Here is a 26,157-nt window from a genome sequence, read left to right on the forward strand (position 1 = left end):
AGTCAAGAGGAAGACTGAAACAAATCTCACCAAAAAAAAAAAAAAAAAACAAAACCTCAAGATAGGTACTGCGTAGATTGTGTACACACACAGTTGTTGAACATATTGGTAACAATAATAATATTACTGGCTCAAGGTATCCAGCACCAGACATAAACACTAGCAGCAAATGAGTACAGTTTTATACAGTGTATTCCTTTTTTTTTTTAGCAGATTCTATGAAAGCTAGAAATTATTGCTGGAATATTGGAATCCTTACCAAAAGTTATCTTACTAAAAATAACTTCCAGTAAGCACAGCAGAGAATTTTGATCCTTTGGTCATTTACTTCTCCTTTTATCTGTCTCATTTACTCTCTATTCCTCTCATTAAGAAAAAGCATGACGTATTTATCTTAATGAAGTGCCAACAATATGCACACATGTACCCCTCCCAACCTCCACCACTTTCCTTCTTTCTTGGAATAAGGAATTGCTCTTCATTTTAGACTTTATGCTTCCAACTTTCATTTCCTTTAGCCCACTTTGTTGAAATCCACACTTATACCTGACTCCTTGCTTCTTGAATTTCACTACATATAAAAATTACCCAGGAAACTTTTTAAGAGTGTATATTAACAAGTTTCACTCCCTTACCCCAAGATTATGTTTTGGTAGTTCTAAGACTAAGTGAAGGAGGCCCTGGGTGGCACAAACAGGTAAGCACTAGACTATTAACCGAAAGGTTGGCAGTTCGAACTCACCCAGAGGCTCCTTGGAAGGCAGGCCTAGCAATCTTCTTCTGAAAGGTCACAGCCTTGAAAACTCAGTGGAGAATTTCTACTCTGCACACATGGGGTCACCATGAGTGAGAGCTGACTTGATAGTAACTAACAACAACACGACTAAACACGAAGATCCTCCCAAGCCATACTGAATGAGCATCCAGGGTGATCTGAACCTAACGGTTGGAGCACAGACTAAGCTGGGAAACCCTGCCCTATTGCTTTTAAGAGTTGTCTGCTTTCCAGGTTATTGGGAAGAATCTTGTCTTTTGAATCCTGCTAATCTATTTTGTGCTCCTGATGCTCAACTTACTTTCGCTAATTCTGTAGATGATTTAGCTTTACAGAAGAACTTAATCATGAAAACAGAGCTCAGTATTTTGGGATGGACATTCTTGGCTTTAAAAACACCACTCTTCCCAGTCTAACAGACATCCAACAGGCTGGTATACCTGAAGAATGGCCTTTCTTATTCTTTCATTAACTTTGTCTGCTGTGTAGAGCAGAATAAAAATTCTTTAAAGCTTCGGCCTCAGAACATGACCTGAGATTCTTAACACATCCATCCTTTCAAATATTTTCATACTAACTTTGTTTTTTTAAGTATTTTCTTGTGCTATTAAAGCTTTTTATTTTTGTTTCTTTATTTCTTTACCTTTAATAATAAAGTTAGACAACAACTGGAAATTCTTAAATTATACATTTTCTGGATCTCTCTCTGAATCCATTTCTATATCTATTTCTACTTGATACGTTTCCTTAGATTTAAATATTTTGTCAGCAAAACAATTTTTATTTCTCTTACATTATTAAAGAAAGTATTCACATCTACAATGAAGATATAAATATCTCTTTAATTCACAGGGCTTTGATGAAGACTAAATCAGACCATGTGTGCACATTGCTTAGCACCAAGCATGAGGCATTGTTAGTAAGAGATAAACCTTAGTGGTTATTATTATTAACTATATGAAATGTATATCTTCCCAAGTATCCACCCCTTGGAAGGAGCTCCCTACATGAAGGAAGAAGAAATAAAGGGACACAAACCAAACGTTTTGTTTTGGAAGAAGCTGCCCATAAAACTTATATCCATTACTTAAGGTTCTCTTGTTTCTTGTTATCTGTTACATATTTCTCAAATCATAGTTGGTATAATTCTCAGGCAAATAGGAAGCAACAGCAAACAGAATCAAATTTCTAAGTTGCTGTTTTTCTTATATTTAATTATGAAGTAACCTTGAGGGTAGAAAGGCGTATTCTGCTAATATGATTGACTGGATTCATTAAAAAGTAAACAGAGAGACAGATTTTACATTACCATCCATAAACACACACACAAGTTTTAGAATCAAGAAAAAATTATAACAGTATTTCCAGATATGCAACAAAAGATGGGAAGTGCACAGCTCTGGCTCTGATTCAGAAATGCTGTTGCATGGTCTCAGAATAAGCCAGTACGTGCAGAGCTGGGAAACCCGACTTGGAGGACGTGTAGAAACATGACCTCAGAAAAAGAACTCAGTTCTAGTTGCCCAGATTTCTTAGGGAGCATTATAAATAGTTTTTTTTTTTTTTTTTGGTAAGATTTCAGGCTCTGTGGACAAATCCATTGAAATTTATTATTATTTATAATATTTTCCACAATTATTTTTATCCAAGTGTCTCTTGCTCTATAAATGCTTCATTGCTTTCAAATGTATCTCTCAATATTTTCTTGAACATTTGCTACTTTGAATTTATATAATATTATTCTGTATTTCAATGGTTTTTCACTGTGTGCTCAGGTGTAATACAAGGTAAACAGAGGGGAGTTTAATGTAGGCGGCTTCAATATCTGCTCAAATTCAACCAGAAGCCATCTTTTTCAGTTGTTTTCACTTTGGCTTGAGAAATTTTTTAAATCTACTATTAAAGCATCTTTAAAAATGATTTTTGAAAGTAAGAGAGAATTGTAGATGTTATAAACATGTGTGTATGTGTGTGACACACATATATGTATGTATATATCTATCTATACCCATATCATCAATAGTAACCACGGTCCATGTTGACGTTGAATACAAATCCTTCACCTTCTGTGATCATTAACCTTTTCATGATTATAATCTTATCTAGTTATGAAGAGTTTCCCCCATTCCACAAGTGTTAAATATACTCCTAATACTTAAACTTATTCACCAATTCTGTTGAGAAAAAAAGGTGCAAAAATGCTACATTGCAAAGTAGCTTAACTTTTGATACTTTGATATTATATCATAACAGTAAATTAGAATGTTAGGATGACTAGGCAGGCCATTATGAGCCTACGTGGGCCATAACTTCTTCTATTAACCAAGCTTATTACCTATGCCACTAATGGTATAAGTGTCAGGAGATCATTTAAGCATTTATTTTTAAGGTAAAAAGTGTTGAAGCCAATATTTTTCAATTCATATCAGCTCGTCATTAAGTGTTCATGTTGTTTCACAATTCTGTCCCTTTGGTTTTGTCTTTAAACTTGTCAAAATATAACTTTTCTTTTTTCTTTAACCCCTAAAATCTCTCAATATAGCTAAGTCATTTTCCTTCATAGCCTGTCTCTAAAATCTTGAGTTCTGCAATGTCTACATTTTTGGGGTAGACCTATTCACTACAAATCTTTTTAAAATGTGTCTTATCTTGCTATCTTTGCTCTCTTTCTTGGCCTTTCCACTTTCTGCAAATGTAATGGGGAAATGGCAACCTTGGGAACTGAGAAAACCGAGTTAATGAATGGGAATGAAATGGAAAAGTGTATTTTTTAACCTTTATTCAAGAAAGAAAGTACAATTTTTGTGAACTGTGTTTTAAAGGTTATAAAATATTGAGACCTGAAAATAATACATTTTTATGTATCTTGTAACTTTTTCCCTCTCTTTTCAACTATTTTCTTTTATCTTACATTTTTCTATCCACACTGTATTCAGTAACTTCTCCATTGACTTTTAAAGTTGTGTTCCACCTCTCAATTCTTTTATTCTGTATTAAAACAACTCATACCAAAACTTAAATTTATACTAGTAATTTTAGATCGTGTTATATTCCCACTAAGTGACAGAAATGATATTTCAGAATCTTCAGTAAAGCTATGTGGATTGCTCCCAATATAATTCATTCTGTGGCTACAGTGCAAACATTTTAACCAAACTTGAGCCTTTCATGGTATTAGGAAAGAAAATTCATTGTTCTTACTTCTATTTCTACAGATTCATGTAGCTTCTTGCAGGTGGCTGAGAAAGTCTCAGACGTGCCAAACTCAAAATACCAAAATTTGTTCTTCATTCTGAAGAAGGAAAGGAAGAAACAGCTTAGGCAATTATCAATAACAGAAGCATTTTTTTTTTTTAATTTTAAAATTGGCTAACCCTGTTTTGTATTATAAGAAATTGGAAAGGTTGGAGAACATGTGACACCCAGAATGTAATAAATGATAACAATTTTCAGAGCTTAAATGTTGGTGTCAAATTGTATGATAGCTCCTGAGGGGATTCAAGGAATGTGCTGTTCACATGGACTAAAGCATAACTTTGATTTTTCTTTCTATTAGTTGCTCAGATTTTTGAAAATAGTTATACCGATTATTATTCTTAGATTGCTCTTAAACAGCTTGATTTTAGAACTATAACCATAACTCTGTAATCATTAAAAAAAAAACAAAAAACCTGCGGTTTTCCTGAGAAAAAAAATTCAAAAATGCTAAAATTTTAGAAATCGACTCGAGGGCAACAGGTTTATGGTGACACAGTGGTTAAGAGCTCGGCTGCTAACCAAAGGTTGGCAGTTTGAATTCACCAGCCTCTCCTTGGAAACCCCATGGAGCAGTTCTCCTCTGTCCTACCGGGTCACTATGATTTGGAATTAATTCAACGACAATGGGTTTTATGTATTCATTAGAAATTGGCATGGTCAGGTAGCATACCAAAAAAGAAAAAAAGAAATGGCTATCCATAAAGCTAAAATTCAATAACTTTGGGATAGTTGTTTTTTTTTTTAAAGACATTGTCTTATGTCATATGACCAATATGAATTACAGCATGCAAAAACTAAGAAAGGAATAATATTATATATATATATATATACATATATATAACAAAAGAGAAGGAAAAATATAGTTTAAAAGATTTAACCACTTGATCTGAGTAAAATATTTAACATTTATTTTCTCCAGTGACCCAATCTTTGACTCTTTATACCAAGTAATTAAGCTTATGATCATTACTTGCAATTTTATAAGGGTGATTATTTTATATTATCAATTATCGGATTTAAAAATTCATTCTCATAGAAAAAATGCAGTTTTAATTAATCATAATTAAGATAAGGTATCATGCCTTCAATTAGGAGAAAATACAGGCAAAATGACATATATTTTCACACATAAAGGCAAAACAGAAATTTTTGTCATTGCATTCAAATATACTTCTCTCATCAAATTATTGTTTGACTTATAAATACTGATATCTCTTCTACATTAGAATGAAAGAATTCTACAATTAAAATACATTTGGCAAGGACATTACTACTTAATTCAAACCTGTTATTACTTATAGAAAATGACATGGGATCTATACGTATTATTATGCTGTGTTGAATAAGTTCTCTGATATTAAATTACAAAACAGAAATAATCTTATATTACCTACCTCTACATATTTAGTAATATTTAGCCTTACACAAGGTTTTATTTCTTTATAAAATTTTCACTAACCCTTCTTGTATCAATCATATTCAAGTCAGTAATCTGAAGACCAGTGTAATTTTGAAGGAATCCAGCTCCATGCATCTCTTATTCTGTTCTAGAAAATACTTTTCCTTGGTTTATGGCTTTATTTCATATATGTGAATAGCAAATGATAGGTGATAATTAGGTAGATAGAGCAGAGTTAAATATTTAACACCAGGTTCTTTGGGTCTATGTCTGTATACTCGTCAATGTTAAATTAATGCAAATACCTACTTTAGGGAATAGTTGTGTTTTACAACTTTTCCTACTGGCTGAAATTATGTAAGAAAATGTTCTCCTTTTGGTACTCAGTGGAAAAATGGAAGTACATTCTGATGAAAAATATGTCAGTCAATAGATTGAGAAGAAAATATTGATCTGTATGAGGTGTCCCCAAGATAGCCTTAGAACAATATATTTTTTTATGACTGCTTGTAACTTTTTTGCTATGTTTATAAGGTTTTCTGATAACATTTTTATGTTGGCATTTTCTCCAAAACTTTTTGGTTTCACTCCTTCATTAGACAAATGTTTAGTGAGACTATTCATTTCCATATGGTATAGGAGGGCATTGTGTTAATCTCTACAGATACAAATATGAATGCAATTATCTGCATCCTCAAGGAGCTCTGAAAGTTGTAAAATTATGGGCCGAAAAAATAATGATAATAAAATTAATTCTCTAAATGGAATATGAACAATGTATTATGGGAACACACCTCAGTGAATCAAGTAATTTTGCCTTGGGGTATCCAGAAAGCTTTACATGAGAAGGTGACATTTTAACAGACAAGTGGTAGAAGCAAATAGAGAAGAAGACACCAGTTCTGGGCATTCACTGGAGTGAGGTAGGGTCTGCGTTGGAAATGTGTATGCCAGGTTAAGGGATTGGTAGTCTTACAGATTAATAGGAAGCTGACAGAAGTTTATACTGCCAGTTTTGTTTAATAGGAAAATAAGTCTTACAGAAATGAAAAACATGGACTGGAACATTGTAATGCTGGTGTTGTCAAGAGAAACGTGGCTTTTGGAATAGTTCAAATGAAATATAATTTAATGTCAAAATCAAGTGGCAAGACAAATGGAAAAGAGAAGATAGAGACAAGAGGTAACTGAGGTAGAAATAATATGAACTGATGATGTTAGATTATGCCAATTTTTGCCATACTTTGGGCACATTTGAATAAATACAAGGGAGTATCAGAGTGTTACCCCTGCAAAAAGAAGAAGGGATATGGGCTTACAGTTTGACTTGTGCTGTGATCCAATACATATTCTCTTACAGTTTGAAAATTAAATATACGAGGCTTTCGATTACATGTGAAATTATTTCCTATTTTTTTTTTTTCATTCTGTACATAGTGGTCTTTACAGCTTAATTAGAATGATGAGGCACTTAGAACAGTTAACTAAAATATCTCATTTTAGCAAACGTATCACAAGAAACAGAAATTCTGACAATTTACATTCAGCCTAACTCACCGTATTAGTTAGCATTCATGTGCAAAAGCTACTTTCAATTCTCTATTATTACAACCATTTTATGTTTCACTTAGATAAATATATGGTGGTAATAAAAAGCACATAGAATCAGATTCCACATGACAAATTAAAGGCTGTTAAATTTTATTTCTTAAACTAAAATGGTTTTTAGGTTGTAGAAATGCAAAAAAAGCACATTTAAACATGTATGCTATTTATTTTTTATGGTTCACATTAGAGAACGATCCAAATAATTCAAACTTAAATTTGTCAGCCAACTGCACAGCTTTGGTCCTTAAAGACAAGGTACCTGAACATTGAACCCTCTGTCAATTGTTTACACCAAAATCAAATTGATTGCATTCTTTGACAGGTTTTGTGATTCTAGGTTTGCTGACAAACATTCTACAAATTTCATAAAATGTTCTCTATTAAATTATAATTTGAAGTCATTCATATATTAAACTCTATTTCAATGAATTTAATTGTAAAGCTACAGCCTTCAGTTTAATATTCCAACTGCTTGGCTACCAGATGATCAGGTAAAGATGAAGAAAGTACCTCCCCTTCACCAGACGTTTTCCAACTGACGGTAATTTTGCTTCTTTACACATCCTCAGAGAAATGTGAAGTATCAGAGATTTTGTTCAAGGAAAAATCCTTCTTGTCATTACGAAATTTAGTTAATATTTAGTTCTCTAAGTTCTTAGCTTGTGATTTAATTCCTAACCAATGTATTACCCTTGAAATTTTTCTTGGCTTAAATGTTTTCTTTTTTTTTTTTTGGCTTTTGTCTGCTAAGTAATGTTAATGAAGCAAAGATAAAACAAAACAGACAAAACCTGAAGAGGCTGTGTAATTCTCAAAAAGAATACAAAAGAACCTAATTAGATATGATGCTTGTTTCTAAGGAAGATAAACATAAAGAGGGAGGTGAAATTGCCTCATTTTATCTTACTGTAGAAAGCTCACAAGTCATGAAGAGAAAAATTATAATTCGGTGAAATTACTCTTAAACTAAAGGTCAGTTTTTAGGTGCATTTCTTTTATTTTTTGTTACGTACCTAGTGGGGATATAGGAGATACAGGGAGATAATTTAATATATATATAAAACTGAAAAGAACTCTGCTAGACCCTTGTATGCCTTTCCAAACATCTTTAACCAAGTAAGTCTATGTTGATGGATAACATACTCTTTTGATCTTTGCTGTTCAGATGAAAGCAAAACCATTATGCTCTAAGTGAGGTTAAAAAAACAGAAACCAAACCCATTGTCGTCAAGTCTTACTTAAAATGTAATTAAAATCAATACTTTTTTTTTTTTTAACATATAAAGAATATTAAAAAATCCAATGTTTCTCATTCATTTCCTTTCATTTTGGTCCTGTTATATAAAATACTTCAACAGTTATTTCAAATCTTGTTTTAAAATAATTTTCTCATGGAGAATAAAGTTTCTAATAATGCAATAAGTTTATTTTAATAGTATAATTCAATCTCACAATTCAATGACATACCGTAGAAGCATATTAGAATTTCTGGACTGGGCCAGTAATGTTGGTGATGGGAGTTGAGGCACTATTGACTTATAGTAAGTAACAGTATAAGTATTTAAAATGGTATGTTTATATCGCAGAATCAATTCAGCTTTATGTTTTTCATTGCCAAGAAACATTACACTAAACATTGGTTATAGGGTTTACTCATTTATTCCTAAACATAGTGAGGTATTACTTTTCAAATACATCACAAGTCAAATGGAAGGGCCCCAGTGGGACTTGAGTTCACCAGTGAATAAACATCGCCTGAGATTTTTTAGAGAGCAGCCGCTCAAGAAGGAATCTCGTCAGGTGGCTGCCAGCAAGTAGAAGGTTGGCAGGGCAGGAGGGCCTTGTCAGTGCAACAACACGTCAGCATAGGGGGAAAGGTGAAGGATAGTTGTACTTCATGTATTTATTTTAATCATCTCTTGAAGTCTCCTGTGAAAACTAAATGCCACCCGTATGGGCTACAGTAATAGGAAGCTAGTAGCAACCAAGTCCGGACTCAACTCAAATGAAATCAGCAATTGAATTTTTGTTTCGGTTGGCAACTACAAATTCATTTCATAAATGGTTATGAAAAAGGTTGCTCAAAGTAAGAAAAGTGAAATGAATGGGAACTTTTACCCCAATTTATAAAAACTATAGTACCAAATATTTAAGTATATAAGAAAAAAATATATTTGCTTGTAGAAACTTGAAACTACAATTTCATGGTAATTGCTATTCATAGAACATACTGGTAGTGAAAGTGACCATATAGCACATAATGGTATAGAATATCATTTTTCAAAATTGTAAAAACAACTACCCAACCCATTGCCATCAAGCTGATTCCGACTCATAGTGACTCTATAGGACAGAGTAGAACTGCCCCGTAGAGTTTCCAAGGCAGTAAATCTTTACGGAAGCAGACTGCCATGTCTTTTCTCACACACAGTAGCTGGTGGGTTCAAACTGCCAACCTTTCGGTTAGCAGCCGAGGGCTTAATCTCTGTGCCACCAGGGCCCCTAGAAAGAACTACATTTTATTTAAACCCTCAAACCCATTTTTCTTTCCACAATAATTTACACTTTTCTCATAGTGATAGAATAACGTTGATAATATTATTTCATAAGGAAGAAACGATGACTACAGTGGAGACGTTTTATATTTACTTCAAAGGAAGCAAATATTTTTCATGTTCTCAAACAATGGGGAAAGATATAAATAAATGAAGACATATATAAATGCTTGTATATAATACTCATTCATAAGATGTGTTTAAGTCCCAAGGAGATTGAAACAAGCTATAGAAACCTCACACAGAATCATATAATACTCCATTTTAGTTTGTAAAAAAAAGATGAATATTCTAGAAATGCAATTTTTAACCCAAATTACTTTTACAAGAGTAAAGAAAGTTTCTCATATGTAAATATATGAAAAAGGATGCATCCAAAAGATTATTTTAGTGCATTTTTCCAACTGTTTAAACAATTGTCTTTCAAAAAGAAAAAAAAGTGTGTAAGAATTATTGTGTATATAACAATTTTCAGTCATAGCACTAATTAATTCTTTTGTTCCCCAGCGCTCTGTTTTCCTCTATTTTTTATTGCGTATTGAAGGTATATATAAAGGAGTTAAAATGGAAGAGTATAAAAGCAGTGATGCCACATCACAGAGTACTCACTAAACAGGTATAGCAAGTTCCCAAAGAACAGTGATATATTAATAATTACATGAGATGCCAAATTAAACTGCTAAAAGATTTAAACAATGACCAAGTATGTTTAGAATGAAATGATTTACAATAACTAGATTTTGAATATTAAAATAAATATTTCATAATAATAAAAATGTTTCCCTAAGAAAATTATAATTTTTTTTCCATTTGCTTTAGTTACTCTATGTTCAAGAAGAAATTTCAGAGTCTTGTCTGACATCCTTTTTTGTCTTTTCTTTCTTGTTTTTTTAATGACTTTTTGTTTTCTTCATGCATGATGTCCTCGATGTCATTCCACAACTTGCTTGGACTTCAGACATTCGTGTTCAACGCATCAAATCTATTCTTGAGATAGTCTCTAAATTCAGATGGGATATAATCAATGTTGTGCTTTGGCTCTTGTGAACTTGTTTTAATTTTATTCAGCTTCAACTTAAATTTGCTTATGAGCAATTTATGGTCTATTCCACAGTTGGTCTCTGGCCTTTCTCTGAGTGATGATACTGAGCTTCTTCATCATCTCTTTCCACAAATAAAGTCGGTGTGATTCCTGTGTATTCCATCTGATGAAGTCCACATGTATAGAGGCCGTTTATGTTGTTGATAAATGGTATTTACAATGAATAGTTCATTGGTCTTGCATTGTTTAAAATCAAGAAAGGTGCACATCAGGGCTGTACTCTTTCACCATACTTATTCAATCTGTATATTGAGCAAATAATCAGAGAAGCTGGACGATATGAAGAAGAATGTGGCATCAGGATTGGAGGAAGACTCATTAACAACCTGTGTTATGCAGATGACACTACCTTGCTTGCTGAAAGTGAAGAGGACTTGCAGCACTTACTGCTGAAGATCAAAGACTACAGACTTCAGCATGGATTACACCTCGACAGGAAGAAAACAAAAATCTTCACAACTAGACCGATAAGCAACATCATTGTAAATGCAGAAAATATTGAAGTTGTCAAGGATTTCGTTTTACTTGCATCCACAATCAATGTCCACGGAAGCAGCAGTAAAGAAATCAAATGATGTATTGCACTGAGCAAATCTGCTGAAAAAGACCTCTTTAAAGTGTTAAAAAGCAAAGATGTTACTTTGAGGACTAAGGTTTGCCTGACCCAAGCCATGGTATTTTCAATGGCCTTATATGCATGCAATAGCTGGACAATGACTAAGCAATACCAAAGAAGACATAATGCCTTTGAATTGCGGTGCTGGCAAAGAATAGAATATACTATAGGTTGCTAGAAGAATGAACAAATCTGTCTTGGGAAAAATACAGCCAGAGTGCTCCTTAGAAGCGATGATGGCAAGACTTTGTGTCATGTGCCTTGGATACGTTCTTAGGAGGGACCAGTCCCTGGAGAAGGACATCATTCTTGGCAGAGTGTCAGAGAAAAAGAGGAAGACCCTCAGCGACATGGACTGACACTGTTGCTGCAAGAATGGGCTCAAACATAGCAATGATTATGAGAATGGCACAAGACTGGGCAGTGTCTCGTTCTGTTGTATGTAAGGTCACTATGAGTTGGAACTGACTCAATGGCACCTAACGATAACAACAATAAATAAAATTTATCATAGTAATAATTTCTTTTGCTATTCAGCACAGCATTGTCACAGGTGAGCCCACTGAGGTTTAGAAGTGATTCTCCCAACGTCTCATGGGAAGTTGAAAATATAATTCAAGAAATAATTGGCTTTTTTCTATAATGTCTCATCAAATGCAAAAATGTATGCATCATTACCTAGAAGGTTTTTTCTAAGTTATAAGGAAAATGTCTATAATGATGGGTCATCATTATATATGCCACTGCTGTTTACATTTTTATTTTAAAATTGCTTTTTATCTTTCTCTTCAGAAAAGAGTCAAATAAAGATGACAATGTAGTTTAGAGCTGACAAATAGGGCCCAAGGGAAGGTTATTGTGGCTTCTAGGAAAGATTTTCGTTCCTGATAGACAGACACATACAAAGTCAAAGCTAATTTCCTGTTTTTGCATGTTGTCAAGGAAGAATACGATAACTAGAGATGGACAAACACCTTGACACCATGAAGGGAAAATCAAGGGAAATACAGGAACTGTGGCCCAGATACCTGACAAAGTCGAACTGCCTAATCAGCCAACCCTGAAACAGTCTGTTTCTGAATTTCTACTTATTTGAGATTTATCAATAGACTCCTATTGTTTAGTTTGTATATTTTTGTTATTTGCTTCCAAAAACATACTCGTCATAACCTATTATAATCTGTAAAGGAATTTTCACATACACTTTTATCAAAGAGATATTTTAGAGACCTAAATGAGGTGATAAATTTGTCATATTACCCTATTTTTCTAGAGGTAAAATTCATTGGGGACTAGAATAAAATGTTCAGATGGAGAGTTTCTGTTCACCATAACTCCTCGTGATTACCTTGAAACTAGATGTGCAAATATCACTGCATATGGTTTCCTCACCTGACTGGTGATACTCCAGAGTTTTCTAAGAATTACTTCTTATATGCTCGAAATAATCTTGAATAGAAATCACCAAACACCCCAATTTACATCTGATTCTTTTTTCATAGTCATTTAAAATCTGTATGGACTAATAAGCAGCTCATAAGGTCATCCTTCTCACATTCACCCCTCAATTATCAAACAACTTAGAATCACCATGTAATATTTGGATTAATAAAATGGTCCATGATGTCTGAGGTTCCCTGCATAAATATTTAAGGGATTGTACGTTTAACTAGAACCCTGGTGGTGCAGTGGTTAAAGTGCTCATTGCTAACTTAAATGTCGGTGATTCAAACCCACCAGCCGCTCCTTGGGAGAAAGATGTGGCAGTGTGCTTCTATAAAGATTAAACCTATGGGGCAGTTCTACTCTGTCCTATAGTGTTGCTATGAGTCAGAATTGACTCAAAGCCAACAGGTTTGGTTTTTAATGGGTTATGTCTAACTAGGAATCTCTGGGTGGTGCAAATGGATAATGTGCTTGGCTGCTAACTGAAAAGTTAGAGGTTTCGGTCCTCCCAGAGGCAACTCTGAAGAATGGCCTGGCGATCTACTTACAGAAAAATCAGCCATTGGAAACTCTATGGAGTACAGTTTTATTCTGACACACATGGGGTCTCGATTAAGTTGGAATTGACTCGACTGCAACTAGTTTAAATGCTTAAGAAAAATATAGCCCAAATTTAGAATGAAACACAATTAAGGCAAGTATGACTCAATATAAGAGAAAGCTCTAATTCATTTAAATGTGTTATCATATTCATAAATACAATGTATTCACCCACACAAAAATGCAATTCAGTAAGCTTAAAAACACAAAGGGAAGGCACTACCATGCAGGAATGAGTCAGCACATCTCCAGACCTGACTCTGTCTATCAGGGAAAGCTAGCATTCTCGGCGTTGTGGTGGAATAGGAATTGATCTAGTCTACTGTTGAGCACCTGCTCCGGAGAGTGCACTGTGGGAACTGGGACTACATTTATCCACAGGACAGAAGTGGTCTCTGCTTTCATAAAACTTATATTCTAGTTTGGGAAAGATAAATTATTTAATACCAGTTGTGATAAGTGCTCAAAAAAAAAAAAAAAAAGGTGTACATGATGCTCTAAGAGGGTAACAAGGAAATATCCAGACTTCCTTAAGGAAGAAAACTGGCCAGGGCTTTCAAAGACTCTAGGTTATAGAGTGCCTCAACTCATCACCCTTCTTTCACTAAATCCGTAGTTGCCAAGCAATCTAGAAACTACATCAGCTTTCCATGATTTTTGATACCAAGTACTTGATGTCTTGGAATGTGGAATTTTATATTCTAAACCCTTAAAGAAATTACCACAACCTCCACGCCACTTAATTTTTTTTTCTCTTAATTAAGAGTTTTTGGTGACAGTTTACTCAGTAAGTTAGGTTCTCATTTGATCATTTCCAAACAAATTGTTCATTGACATTAGTTACATTTATCACAACTTGTTAACATTCTTTCTCATTGTGTCTGTACCCATCCACACGTGTTCAAACATTCATTTTTACCTTGATTTTGCTGTGTGCCCAATTTTAATTGGCACATAAATTTTATACTTGCTAAAATTGAACAGGAAACCCTGGTGGCATAGTGGCTAAGTGCTACGGCTGCTAACCAGAGGGTCAGCAGTTCTAATCTGCCAGGTGCTCCTTGGAAATTCTATGGGGCAGTTCTACTCTGTCCTATAGGGTGGCTATGAGTCGGAATCGACTCGATGGCACTGGGTTTTTAAAAATGAACAAGTCACTGAGTGTTTGATAGCTTCTGGGGGCAGTGATACAATTGTGTTTCCACATATACCAAGATGAGGACAAGACCCTGGGTTATGATCACACAACAAAATATTGCCCACAGAGATGTCCTGCTAAAAAGCCCAGCCAGTCTTCCTAGGCAGCAGGAACAACTAGCTGTATAATACTAATTGAATATTTTGAAGTAGATTTTGGGAAAATTGCTTGCTACATTCACCAATTGACTTTCTTGGTTTCCTTTCTCTAGCTGCTATTTATTTGCTTTTACTGAATATACTAAGCCAATCAATGACTTAACCATCAGGTACATGAACATAAAGTTATTTTAACTTCAATACAGTACAATAGATATTTAAGGAACACCTACTAAGTTTCAGGGAAGTTAATTAAATGTATATGTTTCAATAGGCCTCTTAGTAAAACACAGCTCTGGCTGTCTTTTCTGATTTACACACCCAGCCAGTACTAGAAGCTGCCTCATATCATTAAACGAAATAACCCTGCTTAATAACATTTTGTTTTACATATTAGAATATGAATGACACCCGAAATCACTAAGCAAGGCAGCTTCGAAATGCAATATGAAGAATCCAAAATGTGAAAACAGAGGTTATACATGTATTTTTGAAAAAAACATTTATTTCAACATTAAAAGGCCAATTAATGCTTTTTCTATTAGTATTCTTAATATCACAGAATAACTGTTGAAATCAATAATTATGTATCATTAGAACACAGTTTACCCTTCTACATTTTAATGTTTTTCCCAACCAATTTTTTAGATGCTATATTTTGTAAAACTTGCAAAAAACAAAGAAAAAAATTACACCTCTCTTGCTCCTTCACACATTATTTTCTTTGCTTATACACTGTGAAGACTACCACAGCTTCACAACTTAAAAAAAAAAAAAACTAATAAAACTTGTTTGTAATCTCTGAAATTTAGTTAGGCATTTTACCTTTTGCTTTGCTTCACACATCAGCGGTCCTTTTCCAATTCTGTAACAAGAGGTACAACTTTGCATTTCAAAAATGCTGTTCACCTTAAAATCTCTCTCATACAAAGGCTAAAAAAAAATTAGACAATTCTTTTTTTTTTGCAATGCTACAAAAGAGTGGCTTTACAAACACAATAATTATCTTGCATAAAAATGATGAGATAGGAATCAGACGACCTGAAATATGTTGCAAAATATTGATATTTTTAATCAAGATGAAGAATTATATAGTCTAAGATATGAATCAGCAAGTCTATTATTATTTGGATTGAATTTTTTGTCACTGATTTATACCTTGCGGGACCTAGATGACTTCTTGAAATATCAAGATCTCTTTCTGTTTCCATCAAGATGCGGTAATTTACATAAAATATTCAGGAAGATGTGTACATAAACTAATTGACAGATGTAGGTGTTATCACTTGGAGATTAATCATAGTGCAGGTACACTCAAATACACATTGGATAATTCTAAGATAGATGTGAAGAAAACATTTTCTCTCTTTTTCTCCCTAATATTGTCTGTTTTATTCTTAAAATATGCCTGGCCCATATACTATTTTCTCCTATTTGAAATTATACCCAAATAAGTAAATAATACATGGAGATGAATTCCAATTAGAAATAATTTTTTAAGATAAAACTGTTTTCAATCTCCATTACTGTCAAATCACCAAATCACCATTTTTTTTCTACATTAAAACACTAATGACACATTGCATTGATTTCCAGGATTAAAAAAAAAAAAGAAATTGTATTTTTCAATTTTGGGAGTAAACAAAGTGAGATTCTTGTCCACAAAGGTGTTACTGAAACCTGAACTTTGATGCAGTATTGGAAGTCATAACATTTTGAATATTATGGGGTATTTATTGTCACTCATTTAGGTTAATACCTCATTTAGAGGTGTTTCCTATTCTGGACATACATCAATTTATATTGACGGGTTATAGGGACTGGAGAGAATATCTCATTGTCATTTTTTGCCTATCGATAAGTAAACAAAATCTCCTGGAGGCTCTTTTTAGTGAGTGGTCAAATATTCATAAAATATTTGTCCCTAAATATTGTCCCAGTTTATTATGTCTTCATGGACCCACATACTCAGCAGGACCTCTATTATTCATTCTGATATTTCCCTAAAAATTAGGAATTTCAAAATTTGAGACAGGGCCTTAGGAACACGAAAGGGAAGACCAAGGGAAATAACGTGTATTATTTTTGCTCATATACTCACTCAACATATATTACTGAGCACCCATTAGTGTTGTAGTTGCTGGAAATTCATCAGAGATTAAAACAGATAAAGTCCTTGCTCTCCTATTGCTCTTAGCCATTATTTTCTAATTGCACAGTTAGATTGCCTGTTATCACTTGAGGTTAAATAACCAGTCTCTCCTCTCCTCATCCCTACCAACATGAAAGCCCGTTGTTGTAGAGTCGATTTCAACTCTTGGCGACCCTTCAGACAGAGTAGAACTGTCACATAGGGTTTCCAAGGAGCGGTTGGTGGATTCCAACTGCTGACCTTTTGGTTAGCAGCCATAACTCTTAACCACTGCACCACCAGGGCTCCCCTCACTCCTACGCAGAGTGAATATAAAATAAAAACCCAAAACAAAAATAGAACAAAACATAAAACAGTTAATTCAGTCAATTCCCGGGCTGGTCATTTAAGTTAAATTACTATTATGTGCATAATTAATTAATTAAGGTATTAATGAACACAATTATAGATTGCTTAATTGACACTAATTCTTCCTATTGCAGTATTCACTTCCTTTGCAATAGGACTATGCCTTTTCTTCCTTTCAAAGGTTAATCTCCTTCTCCACCTCCATGAATTTGGGCTAGCCTTGTGACTTGCTCTAACAAATATAATTTAATAGATGTGATGTTGTGGGAGTTCTGGAGCCTAGTGTCTAGGGGCTTGTAAGTGCTAGTTTCACCCTACTACAACACTGTACTGAGACTTTCATGTAGTGAAGAAGCTCAGGATGAAAAACTATGTGGAGGAAGAGTTCCAGAGGCCTAGCAGAGCCCAGCCCCCAGCTCATCCACCAGCTTTCTGCAGCTGTAAAGGAGATCCGCATAAAAAATGCACAGCCACTAGATAGAGATGTGAGAAATAATATATGGCTCCAACAATGGGCTCGAGCATAGCAACTATTATGAGGATGGTGCAGGACTGGGCAGCGTTTTTTCTATCGTACATAGGTTCACTATGAGTCAGAACGATTCTATGGCACTTAACAACAATACTGTCTAAAGGCATCCCTGGGGGGCGCAAACAGTTAAGCGGTTGACTACTAGCCAAAAGGTTGGTGGTTCTAACACACCAAGGGACCCCTCAGAAGACAGACCTACGAATCTGCTTTCAGAAGGTCACAGCCTTGAAAACCTTACAGAGCACAGTTCTCCTCTGCACAAAAGTGGTCATTACGAGTCCGAATAGACTCAACGGCAACTAACAACAATTGTCTAAAGCCATTAAGTTTTGGTGTGGTACATTCTATACAAATAGATAACTGATACAAAAACTTATGTGCCAGACATTATGTTCAGCACAACATATAAAAAAGTCATTGTAGCTCTGCTCATAGTTCTCTGCCTTACAGTATAGTGGGAGAGACAGTAATTTCTCAAATACACAAATATTGTGAAATTAACATGGCAATACATGAAAGGAGGAAAAGTAAAATATCTCATGGCAATTTATAATTACTAGAAGGGAAGTCCACTTTTGGCTTAGTTGCTTGTAAGCACAAAAGCCCTGTGGTAGAAAGGAGCAAATACCTAAAACCAATGGGAAGAAGGCCACAGAGCCTAGGATAAAGAGAGGTGGTATTAGATCATTGTGAGATAAGATTATGTTGGTAGGTTAGGACCAGGCATTTAGCTATAGAGCATATTTGTGTTATGGTGGATACTGTTAGTTGCAGTGGATATACAGAAAAAAAGTATGCATAAACATATGTATGTGTGTGTATATATACATATAGATAGATATATGGAAACCCTGGTGGCAAAGTGGTTAAGTGCCATGGCTGCTAACCAAAAGGTTGGCAGTTTGAATCCACCAGGCACTCCTTGAAAGCTCTATGGGGCAGTTCTACTCTGTCCTAAAGGGTTGCTATGAGTTGGAATCGACTTGATGGCAATGGGTTTTTACATATACATATGACGTGTAAGCATCTTTTAATAGGTACAATTTATCTTTTTGATGCAATTATTTGCTGCGCGAGCATTCAGGGAAAGGCAACAAAACATACACGTTTTTAAAAAAATTTGCAGAAGCTTGGTTTAAACTTTATTGTGAAAAATCTTGCATAAACAAATCCTCAGAGTAGAAACTAAGTAATCAACTACAAATACATTTAATAATAACAAATTTAGAGAAAAATGGACTTCGGCGGTTATGGTTGTATTTGCCTTTCAACTGAACAACTATGCTTTTGTGTATAAGAAATGTGTCTTAGTTATCTAGTGCTGCTGTAACAAAATACTACAAGTGAATGGCTTTAAGAAACAGAAGTTCAGCCTTTCACAGGCTAGTAGGCTAGAAGTCCAAATTCAGGGCATTAGCTCCAGGGAAGGCTTTCTCTGTCGGCTGTGGAGGAAGGTCCTTACCATCAATCAATCTTCCCCTGGACTAGGAGCTTCTCTGCATAGGAACCCCGGGAACATAGGACACACTCTGCTCCCAGTGCTACTTTCTTGGTGGTATGAGGCCCCCATGTCTCTCTGCTTGCTTCTCTCTTTTATATCTCAAAAGAGATTGGCTTAAGACACTAATCTTGCAGATCTCATCAATATAACTGCAGCTAATCCTCTCATTAACATCATAGTGACAGGGTTTACAACATATAGGGAATGACATCAGATGACAAAATGGTAGACAATCATACAATACTTGGAATCATGATCTAGCCAAGTTGACAGATACTTTGGGGGACAAAATGTTAAATGATAGGGTGGTTAAATACGGTAATAACCAGGCAAAGCAACAAGTTCCTGTTATGGCTTGACTCTGTACTATGTGGTTATCAAGTTTATCAATTCAGTTTAATATTAGGAAGTATTGATAAAATTTCTCAAATGCTTATTGTTCATGTAAAAGAAAAGCATCAAGATAAAACTAGTGAGATATTTTTGCTGAAAACAGTCTTGCTTTCCTCCAAGCTCAAAAAATATAGACAAAGCAATGAACATTTCAAGGAATTCCCTTTCTCTGGACTCACAATAAAATTACTGTAGAGAATTACTGGCAGGTAACCAGGGTGAGGAGGCATTTTGGGGATTATGGATTTAAGCAATAACCCCTTAATGTAAGGCATGCAAAAAAAAAAAAAAAATCTGAATTCTTTTTGTTATATTCAATCATCACAATAGAGTAATTTTCTCTCATCATCCATAAATCTATCATCTTGCTAATACTTAGGTAAAATCATTTTCATTGTAGCACATAATATATATTAATAAGCTACTAGACTTTTTCTAATATTCTACTTTTCTTTCCACTTTAGATTTAACAATCATATAATAATCACTGTTCTGCTTCAGAATGAATCACATGCAATAGTAAGGAAATAGCTAAGGGGGAGATGCCGCCCATGAGAGATTTAATCATAGGAAATGGCTGACTTTTTATTTCCAATAACCATCTGCACTCATGGTAAATCAGGTGCTAATGAAGCTCAGGCCCAGACTGCACAGGAGCATAAATCTCAAGAACCAAAAGTCGTGGAACAACAGACCTCAGGAAAACAGAGTTTTCTAAGGAAATGCACCAAGATTATCATATAGAAGGTCACCATCTGCAAATGTATCACATAAATGAATATATTTGGTAGTCCTAATACCACTTTATGGCACTAGCTGTAAACATCGAATCTGTATCTTTCTTTTGAAATAGCACTTTCAAATATGTATTACAGTGACCATTTATGGCTTTAAATCTCCTCCTAGACTATCAACATCTTGAAGGTAGGGGCTGTCCACACCAATTTTATTTTCATCTCCTCCATACTGCTTTGTACTTATATTTGAAGGATTAGTGATGAGAATAAAATGATTGATTCTGGAATCCTGCTTTCAGTACAGAAAGGTCTTGAACATTTTCATCCCTGACAGTTGATAAGGAAACCAGGACTAAATTGTATAGAATTAGTGTCAGACATGAGATTAGTCCCAAGTCTACTGAGATCCAATCATCATGATTATATCTTCTAAGATTATTTTGCCTCTCAGTCATAATCTCCAAGTTCATGGCTTGCTCAATCATTGTTGGGGTGATATGGGCAATAGGAAGCAAGATAGAGGTAGAGGCAAAAGGAACATCACAGAATCTCAGTATAAAAGACAAATTCTGTGTCACAAAAAAAAAAAAAAATTAAATCTGAGTTGACAAAAGATTGACTCAGCTGGCATTAAAGATAGAGCTTTCCTATTCCCATGATTATTAAATATATTTAACAATTGCAATAATACAAAAGCAAGATCTGAAAACACATGTAAAGATGGGGTATGAGATCTTTATTAACACTTGAGACAAGAGAAATTCTCCAGCATCCCCAGCTAAACTTTGTGTGATCATTCTCCACTTGTTGTATATGCAGAATCCCAGTGAAGTGCTAAAAAGGCTTTTCCTTCACTTTTGTAAAAAGTGGTGGAATCAATATTAGTGAAAGGACAGTGGAAATGTTAAATGATGCTTCTTAGTCTGTAAATAGCTTTATGAATTACACGAGGCGAATATTTACAACAATGGTTCTTAACTTTCTCTGGGCCATAGGTACTTTGAGAATGTAGTGAGAATCATGAATCTTCTTCCCTGAAATATAAACCACATATACACAGGGGTTTTGAAATTTCAATCTTCCTGAAACCTATTTATAGTGTTTAAAAAAAAAAAAAAAGGAAACAGTTGCCATCGATTAGGACCTAAGGTACCCCATGTGTGTCAGAGAAGAACTGTGCTCTGTAGGGTTTTAAATGACTGATTTTTCATAAGTAGAATCACTAGACTCTTCTTCTTAGACATTCTTGGGTAGACTGAGATGGCCAACATTTTGCACTTAACCATTTACTTCATCTACACTGGGACTCCATTTCCAGGACTATGTAAGTCCAGGTTAAAAGTCCTGACTGTAGTGGCATTTGAAAACTTGGGAATTAACAAAGACTTTAGGCATTTGCATTGTAAATTACAGACCTGGGATGTAAATTTTTGATTTCTTATTTGAAGTTATTTGATACTAGCATTTATTGTGCTGGGTCACAAATATAATTTTCAAACCATGTCTTGTATATCTGTATAAAAGCCACATAAAACAAAATGATGATTCTTTTTATTTAAAACTAAGAACAGAGACGAATGTCATCATTTAATAGATATTTAGGGGCATGATACACAGAAATATATTCACATACTGCCATGCTATATGTATGGATTGAATTGTGTTACCCAAAAGATACGTTGATTTCCTAACCCCTGTACCTAGGAGTCAGAATCAAACTGATGGCAGTGGGTTTTGGTTTTTGGTACCCAAGGATCGGCAGTTCTAATCTGCCAGGCACTCCTCAGAAACTCTATGGGGCAGTTCTACTCTGTCCTATCGGGTCGCTATGAGTCAGAATCGACTCAATGGCACTGGGGTGGTTGGGAATATAACCTTGTTTGGAAATAGGGTTTTTGAAGATGTTATCAGTTAACATGATGTCATACCAGAGTAGGGTGGGTCCTAATCCATTCTCAGTGGTGTCCTTATTAAAAATGAGAAGAGACACAGACACAAACATACACAGAAATTGGCCATATAATGATGGGTTTATGCTGCAGCTGTAAACCAAGGAATGTCTGGGACTACCAGAAGCTGGGAGAGACAAGAAGGATTATACCCTAAAGACTCTGGAGAGAAAACGACCCTGCTGACACTCTGAATTCAGACTACTAGCCTCCAGAGCTGTGAGATAATAACTCTCTGTTTTTATAAGTCACCCAGTTTATGGGATTTTGTTAGGGTAGCCTTAGGAAACTAATACATTATGCTAATAAGAATTCACAAAATTAGAGGTGCTTATATTTGATGATGAGTGGGCTTTAATCCTTAGAAGCTAGCTAGTCCATACTTCTGCTCCAGCAAAATTACCTCACTGTTTTTTTTTTTTTTTTTTTTTTAATATCCCAAATAAGTTGTCATTTGACCTGTTAGAGCCTAATTTGTTGTTAGGGAGAAGAACATTGTCATATCTATCCTACATCTTTTTACTTTTACTTTTATCCTTTCTTCTCTTTCATTTATCTTAATACATGGCAAAGAACTGACCAACTTCTGTCTCATAACACAAACTACTGTACCTGAAGCCAAATCCCAGGTATTCTGGATTCAATAAATAATCTCAACTGAGATGGAATTTTATGGCTTTTAACATTATTATTAAGAATGTTAAAATAATAAATTATTATTAGAAATAGATGCTAGTATAGAATAGAACTTCAAGTGTGCTTCAAAAATTTCCTCTAGAATAGAGAGCATAATTTCATAATTATAAACCTTATTGTGTTAAAGAATTTTGACAATTCTTTAAAGACAAAATATGAAGGAACATACTGTTTGTGATACAGCTTGTTATACAAGTAAATCATAACTTGTAGTAACAAGTGGCAGATAAGTCAAAGAAACACATGCCAAAGAACTGCTATCAAAAGTATCTTTGCATCCTTGTGACTTGGCTTCTATTAGTTTTGTGAAACCTTTACCATTATGAAGGACTTACATAAGAAAAAGTATTACAAGTAATGATGATTTCCTAGAGCAATTAATAGGTACTGAATATAAATTATATTAAATTTACATATTCATATATAAATGATAAAATTTAAAAAAATGTTCCCATTGAGTTGATTCCAACTCACGGGTGGCCCTACAGGACAAAGTAGAACAGCCCCATAGGGTTGTTGTTGTTTAAGAATTCATTCAAGTACATCTTTTGAATCTGCCCTTTTTTTTTTTTTTAATCTATATCTTCTTCTACTACTCTAGTCCAAGTATTATCATCGCTGGGTTTGACTACTCCATCAATGTAATTTGACAGATATTTCTGTTCTTCTCCTTCGTGGAAGATGGGTTGGATTAGACCCCCTGGCCCCTTTATGGTTGGACGGGGTCAGGTCATGTGCTTAGTTCTGATCAGCAAAATATTAGTGAACATGATGTAGGTCATTTCAGAGCTGGAACATTTAATCGTAAAGTGAGATCCTTTGGAATTGTCTTCTTGCATACTGAATGGCAAGATTCAAGTTAGCAGCCCGACTATCCAAGTAAACTTGAGTCCTTGACTGAATCAAGAAAGCTTCACTGCTTCTTTTGCAAAGGACATGGAACTTGATAGAAAATAACCCTTTGTGGTTTGAAGTCACTGTTATTTTGGGGTCATTTATTACCTTGGCTTAGCCCTTCATGTCATGTTAAAAAACGTTCTAATGTGTCTTCCCAAACATATTGCTTTACTCTTAAGTCATTCTGCAAAAAGGAGCCGTGTTTTTTTTTTTTCAATTTGTGACGTAGTAACTGTTAAACTGAATAAAAATTAATGCAGGAATGTTTTGTGAAGCAAATAATTTTTAAAATTTATTTACGTCATTAAACTTATTCTGTAGATTTAGTCCTTTCACCAAAATGTAGTCTCAATTCAGTAATTAAAATGTTAGTTCATCAAAATTACTAATCTGATTTAAAGTCAAGTCTTCTTCCCTACCATAGCTCAGAGCTGCTGCAAGAAGAAAGACTGCAAAAGAGAAACAGGGGCAAAGGCTCGCTTCTTCACTCATTTCTCACATAGGACTTCTTCTCTTCCCCTCTCACCTTGAATTGCATATTCTTTAAACCCTCCCAGGTTGGAGTAAGGGGTGGGCAGAAGAGGCATGAGGAGTAGGATAGTTCTTACTTGGTTTGAACCCATGAAGAAAAACTTCCAATAGTACTTTCTAGTTTTTCCATATTTTTAAAATTGACTTTTCTCTGGGACCCTTACTTTCATTCTTCAGAGATACCTCCTACACTAGCCTCTACCATGCTTCCCAATATTGAGGATATCTCAACCAAGGTCCCTTGACATGATCAAATGTGTTGCCACTTCAGCTGGCCACTGTGACCTCCCCCACATTCCCTTGTCATCTGCCAATCTAGTTTCCATTTCCTTCTGCTGAGGTCCCATTGGCCTTTCAGAAGGATCTAAAGCAGCTCTAAAGCAACTCACGTTTGTTTTGCCTCTCTCTCTCTGTTTCTCTCCCTCAGAGTTCACACATCCTCCCATCATGATGCATGTTTAGCCCTGGCAAACTCGAGGAGCACAATATTGCCCCAAACTGCAGTCCTCTACTCTGCTGGCAATAGCCACTTCATCTAAATGAAAGAGATGCCTTTACATCCCTCAGGTGTGAGTCACAAACGGTATCCTGCGAATGCAGTGGACATATATAAGATCCTTCAACCTTCTGTCTTGACTTTGGGTTTGGAGGGCTTGGCAAGAGCTTGCCCAACTGGGAGGAGTGAAGTGAACCTGACAGCATATCTGCCTGCAGAGCCATCCTTTTCAAAAGCCGTCCACTCTCCACCATCAGGTTTTTTATACCTCGATGCAGTAGTGTGTTTTAAGTCCTCAAATTTGCTCAGCTGTAGCACATCTCTTTAGAATGTGCCTATGCTGAAATTACCATTAAAATAATCTTTTCCAAATGTAAGTCAGAGAGTGCCAACTCCACTTGTCTGCCCTCCCCCATGTCCCAGACCCCAGCCCTGCTGCAGCCCTCACACTTTTTAAAATTCTTCGGTGACTTTGTTTGAATTTAGTATCCATCTAATTAAACCCATATAGACCTATATGATCTAGATTCTTCTTGTCTTAACAGAAAAACAAACAAAAATATCCGTTGCCATCAAGTCAGTTCTGACTTATGGTGACTCCATATCTTACAGAGTAGAACAGCTCCATAGAATTTTCTTGGCTTTATGGAAGCAGATGACCCTCTACTTTCCCAAGCATGATGTCCTCCTTCAGGGACTGGGCTCTCCTGATAACTTGTCCAAAGTAGGCGAGACGAAGTCTTGCCATCCTCACTTCTAAGGAGCGCTGTGGCTGTACTTCTTTCAACACAGTCTTGTTCATTCTTCTGGCAGTCAATGGTATATTAAATATTCCTCACCAATAATATCTCTGGATATCACCAAATGTCCCTTGGGGCTGGAAGTGGGGAACAAATTGTCCCCAATTGCAAAGTACTTCACACATGATTTTTTTTAGAAGTCTTCCTTTCTCATACTTCCCCTAGAAAATCCCTACTCATCTTTAGCCCTAAAGGACTCTCCTAAAGGAAATCAACTCTTATTAGAAAGCATCATGTCCTTCACTTTTCCTTTGTGACTATGTGGATGTTTTACAATCCTGTCTCCATCTCTCTCCCCACCAAAGCCCTGTTCTAAAGAGATATGTCTCAGGCTTGGTACACGACACATATTTGGTATGCTAAGACACCTTCAGCATAATAATGAACAGAAGACTTGCTAAAAGGATAGCCTTCTGGGCACCAACAGCTCTGATTTTAAAATGTAAAGTGAGGAAAGAGCTGGTGCCCTC

At 35.1% G+C, this 26,157-nt stretch overlaps 1 protein-coding gene across 1 annotated transcript in view; it reads right to left on the reverse strand.

Moving 5' to 3' along the window:
• Nucleotides 1-4,262, reverse strand: part of LOC135232241 (diacylglycerol kinase beta-like) — a 166,500-nt gene extending 162,238 nt beyond the window's left edge. Inside the window, exon 1 of the mRNA XM_064290030.1 lies at nucleotides 3,977-4,262. Within this exon, the coding sequence (XP_064146100.1) occupies nucleotides 3,977-4,066 (90 nt within the window). The 5' untranslated portion in view covers nucleotides 4,067-4,262. The remainder of the gene's footprint in view (nucleotides 1-3,976) is intronic.
• Between the last annotated feature and the right edge of the window lie 21,895 nt (nucleotides 4,263-26,157).

The sequence above is a fragment of the Loxodonta africana genome, chromosome 8 (genome assembly GCF_030014295.1).
Source record: "Loxodonta africana isolate mLoxAfr1 chromosome 8, mLoxAfr1.hap2, whole genome shotgun sequence".
Lineage (NCBI taxonomy): Eukaryota > Metazoa > Chordata > Mammalia > Proboscidea > Elephantidae > Loxodonta > Loxodonta africana.